This window comes from Limulus polyphemus, unplaced genomic scaffold (assembly GCF_000517525.1).
Source record: "Limulus polyphemus unplaced genomic scaffold, Limulus_polyphemus-2.1.2 Scaffold5292, whole genome shotgun sequence".
NCBI lineage: Eukaryota > Metazoa > Arthropoda > Merostomata > Xiphosura > Limulidae > Limulus > Limulus polyphemus.
In genome coordinates, this window is record NW_013670902.1 from 65,095 (window position 1) to 70,094 (window position 5,000).

General features: G+C 36.3%; 1 protein-coding gene across 3 annotated transcripts in view; it reads left to right on the top strand.

Annotated features, from left to right (window-relative positions):
- The window catches only part of LOC106472386, a 37,207-nt gene that overhangs the window by 30,584 nt on the left and 1,623 nt on the right, over positions 1–5,000 (top strand). For 2 of the 3 annotated variants that reach the window (XM_013933030.2, XM_022400970.1), the window contains exons 9-11: positions 879–1,222; positions 2,481–4,253; positions 4,560–4,801. In XM_013933030.2, the coding sequence (XP_013788484.2) occupies positions 879–1,222; positions 2,481–4,253; positions 4,560–4,587 (2,145 nt within the window). In that variant the 3' untranslated portion in view covers positions 4,588–4,801. Of the gene's footprint in view, positions 1–878; positions 1,223–2,480; positions 4,254–4,559; positions 4,802–5,000 lie in introns of those variants that run through there. The other variant, XM_022400971.1, reaches the window with a different exon arrangement.

A 5,000-nucleotide genomic window follows, 5' to 3' on the forward strand; every position in this document is an offset into this window, starting at 1 on the left:
TCATCAAAGAACAACAACCGTTATGTATTTGCGTAAAGGGTGGAGGTTGGGAGTTTAAGAACTAATAATGTAGGGTGTTTAGTTCTGTTTAACATTATTTTGTAAATAAAAAGGTGGAGGTTGGGAGTTTAAGAACTATTAATGTAGGGTGCTTATTTCTGTTTAACATTATTTTGTAAATAAAAAGGTGGAGGTTGGGAGTTTAAGAACTATTAATGTAGGGTGCTTATTTCTGTTTAACATTATTTTGTAAATAAAAGGGTGAAGGCTTCAACTTGCAGAATTTTTAGAACGGTATTATTTCTACTTTAAGATTATGTCTGAGCATTAAGGGTTATTGCCTTCCAACAATTGGCTGTAGACAGTGAAAGGTAGTAGGACTTGAAACGTTGTGGGTGTAAGCACTCAACTCCTAAGCCTTAACTGATTTTCAATAGCTGCTGCCTAGTTCAACATCAGCATCTAGATTTTGTCTGATAGATGGAATATCCTTAACACAACTAGGACTGATAATGGAACATAATTATTTAATTTTAGTTCTATAGTAATGTTTCATATGTGCAGTTAAACGGCCACATACCTTATCTGATAAAAAGCGTTTTTTGATCCTTGTTTTCGTTATTAAGTTTTATAAATACAACTAAATTTGGTATGCTGTTTAAAATTGAATTAGCTGGCTCTTGGTTTATTTGAAGCATCTGAGGCTTACGTTTGTGGTGTTGTTGTAACCTTACTCGGTGCACGATGGATTGTCAGATCAGTTATAAGAAAAGTAATCCAGAGGAGACGTCTATGACTGGTGATGGTGCGATTTTAGTCATTTGTGTTTATTCTGTTATAATATTGAGTAGTTTCCTTTCTTAACTAATCTCCAACAGATTTCAACTGTATCACCACTATCACATTCCACCGGACTTCCCATTTCTATGACAGCAAATCATGGTTCAGCGCCTCCGAGAAGGAAATATGGGGTATTCTTTCCAGGAAGCTCCTTTCAAACATCAGTTTTAGGACGAAGAAGATCATCATTTTTTTCACCAGCAGAGCAACGTTGCAAAAGCGAATCGCTAAACCTGATAAGCAGTTACCCGGATGTTCATCAGTTTTCTCAGCTGCACGGCTCCTACTCTCAACCGTCTTGTTCTGAAAATTATCCTTATGACAGAGGATATTGTGAAGGTGGAGACGTTTTGTCAACAAATACAAACGAGCACTGTTATAGGTAAATTTCATTTTAATGTTCCCAAATATAGACAAGTTGCAAAGCTTGGCTGGTGAATCGATAGTTGGAAAATATGGTGGAACACTCTAAGCAGAATTTAGATTCTCATGACAAGTATAATAGGATCAAAAGTTTTAAAGATCTAATATAGCATAAAGTCTCATTCCAAGCATAAAGAACATGCATTTTTAACCAGTTGAAACAAACACTCATATCCTGTTTCGCGTCCACCTTTCAGCTGTAAGCCTTCGGATTTACAACGCTAAAATCAGGGGTTCGATTCCCCTCGGTGCCCCTCAGTGGCACAGCGGTATGTCTGCGGAATTACAACGCTAGAATCCGGGTTTCGATACCCGTGGTGGGCAGAGCATAGATAGCCCATTGTGTAGCTTTTTGTTTAATTACAAACAAACAAACAATCCCCTTGGTGGACACAGCAGATAATCCAATGTGGCTTTGCTATAACAACACACACATACATACCTTTCCTCGAAGACTACTACTTATTTCAGTTAAATCGTTTTTTTATGTGTGGTGATTTTATCACTGTTTTGGTTTTAAAAAACAATCTAAGTATGATACACTAAAAGTTATTAAACTGGACGCAATTTTCAATTATCATGTTGTATATATATTTCGACAAAAGACGTTCACCCTAACTCATTTTTTTATAAACTTTATTGTAAACTAAGACGTTGATTTGCATAGGTTTCAACCGTGCATGCTTCTACTATAATAGATTGCGCATGAAAGACAAGATAAATGTATGATATTGTTTGTAATATACGTATTGCTTCTTTATTATGTGAAACAGATTTTTATCTGTAGTTTACAGATTTTATTACTGTCAGTAGTTTTTGAAATCACAAAGTAATAAACTAGACAACACAAGCGTTATCAGAAAGTACTCCTTCTTTCTTCAGGGGAGAACTGGGTGAACGTCCCTGATTCACCCCTCAAGAAATGAAAGACTACCAACTGAACGCGCTCAGATTGCTAGGATTCATCTCTGTTTTGATTCTACACAATTTTTTTAGTATCATAAAAGTAGTTTTTGAATATTTTCCCCTCTACTTTGCGTTGTCATATTTTCCCTTTACTTTGCGTTGTCATGTTTTCCCTTTACTTTGCGTTGTCATATTTTCCCCTCTACTTTGCGTTGTGATATTTTCCCTTTACTTTGCGTTGTCATATTTTCCCTTTACTTTGTGTTGTCCTCATATCTATAATGACTATTTCTTATTTTCTCTTCATGCAGATCTGAACCGAGTACAGGGACTTCCGTCTTTTCCACTGTCAGTACTCGGACAAATGACCAAGTATTTGCCAATAAAAATTATTTTCTACACTCATCTCCTGATAGTCGTGACGATAAAATATTTGTCTTACACGATAGCCTTTCTGAAGGTCAACTTTGTCGACCCGATCGTCCAAACTCTCCTACTTTTACTCCTGCTTCTAATAATTACAGCAACTTCCTTCATGTTCCTAACGGCATGCAAATCCGTCGTAAGTATTCTGATCCTTGTAGTTTATCTGTTGGAGGCAGGGACAGGAAGAAAGAATATGAGTGTAACAGAGGTTATAACGAAGAGTTGTCTTCTCCCGATATGATAAATTATTCGAATGAGAAAATAGACCCTAAAGATCAGTGGCAATCTAAAACACAAAGTAATTCACATAATCAACTTTCGAAAAATTATAAAACAAATTCGCAACTAGTTTTACCAATGTCCGAGAAAAAATTCATATTTGCTGAAAAAAATGATATTGAAACTGAACTTCAATGCATACAATTAAGTGAACACAATTTTCAGTTCAGTAAAGAAAAATCTTATGAGAACTTGTTGGATTTTCCAAAAAAAGGTATGAATTATTTACCTAGCAACAAGCAACTTGCGTCACCTCATCGTATAACTTCAAGGCAACTTGCAGGGTCTCAAATATGTTATTCTGTCAAATATTTTGGTTTTAACAATATTAACAACTGCCAAAAGGAGACTCGGGCCACCAAAGATGTATCACCCAATAACTTCCCAATAAACACGAAATATGACAGTAGCAATTTAAGGCCTTTGAAGTTATCACCTAAAGCAGTGTCATCTTTTCTAGTGCCATCTCTTCAAACAGTGCCATCTTCTCCAAAAGTGTCATCCTCTTCATTGCCATTTCTTCAAACAGAGTCTTCTTCATTAGTTTCACCTCCTACAACAGTGTCATCGTCTCCAAAAGCGTCATTCTCTTCAGTGTCATCTCTTCAAACAGAGTCTTCCTCACAAGTACCACCTTCTCCAGTCTCATCTCTTCAAACAGTGCAAGCTTCTCCAAAAGTGTTATCCTCTCCAGTATTATCTCTTCAAACTGTGCCATTCTCCTCAGTGCCACATCCCCAAACAGTGTCACCATCTCCAGAACCATCCACTCAAACATTACCACTTTCTCCTGAAAATCAGATAAACAGACAAAAAAGTCTTTCCTCAACACAAAATGCTATTATGCCGAAAAGACGTAGTAGGAGTGAAAAGATTAATTCAATATTTTCATTTTGTTCAAATATAAATTCATCAACGAAACCAAATTCATCATCAAAAGCTCGAAGATTTTCTTACTTTCATAAAAGTAAAATTGTTAGTGATGAAAGTGTGCCTCCATCGTCCAATACGAACTATTTACGAAACAGCATTTTCCCTACTAACATGTCTAATTCCCATAGCCATTCATCTACGTTCGGGTGTTCTGCTAAATCCAAAATGTTTCCCCCGACAAAAACTGGCTCTAATTCAAATCTTGAGAAAACAAAGATAGCATCTACACAACCTATAACATCTTCACGTGTAAATGAAACTGAATTATTCAAGTGTTCTAAAGCATCTAATCTTGGCGTAAGTCCAAACTTATGTGATTGTTCTAGTAAATCGCAAAACGTTAACCTGTGTCCTACCTCAGCAGATACAAAAGAAACCAACGAAATGAGGCAGGCTCAGAAAACACCAAAGATTATCATACATGCACCAGAAGAAGAGACAACAGAGTAAGTATATTTACAAATTTCTTTACGTTCGCCTGTGATGCACAATCGAAATGCAGGGATCAAACTTTGAATTTTAATGTTATAAGCCCTCAAAATTACCTTTCATCCACCAAGGGTGATGACAAAAGTAATTGAAAAATGTTTACTGTACTGTTCTTCAATTTTGTTACTGATCCACATTGTATATTTTCATTAAAAACGGGCCCTATGAATATTACTGAGATTTAGATACCTTCCCTTATCCTCATAAGATTTCCAACATCCTTGCAGTGTGCAAAAAAAAATATTTCCTCAAACTCATTTCAGAAGCACAAGATGCACAAGAGACCACTGAGGGTTTCAGCTGGATGTGTGGATTACATGGGTGTGATAATTGTCCTGTGTCGTGAACTCACGAATCGGAAATTAAACACGTGACAATGTGCACATTCATGATGAAGTTTCAGTTTTGTCTTGTTTTATATATAAATATTAAAACTTCTTGAAAAACTATTTAGCATATTCTTAGACATAACTTTCTGTGTAATATTTAACGTAGCAAAATCATGTAACGGTCGTTAATCGAAAAAAATAAATATTTTGTTCATTACTAACCTATTTATAAATTTGGTTTGTGTTATTTTGTTAGTATACGGCTATTTATACTCGGCCCGGCATGGCCAGGTGGTTAGGGCGCTCGACTCGCAATCGCAAACATGCTCGCCCTTTCGGCCGTGGGGGCGTTATAAGTGACGGTCAGTCCGTTGG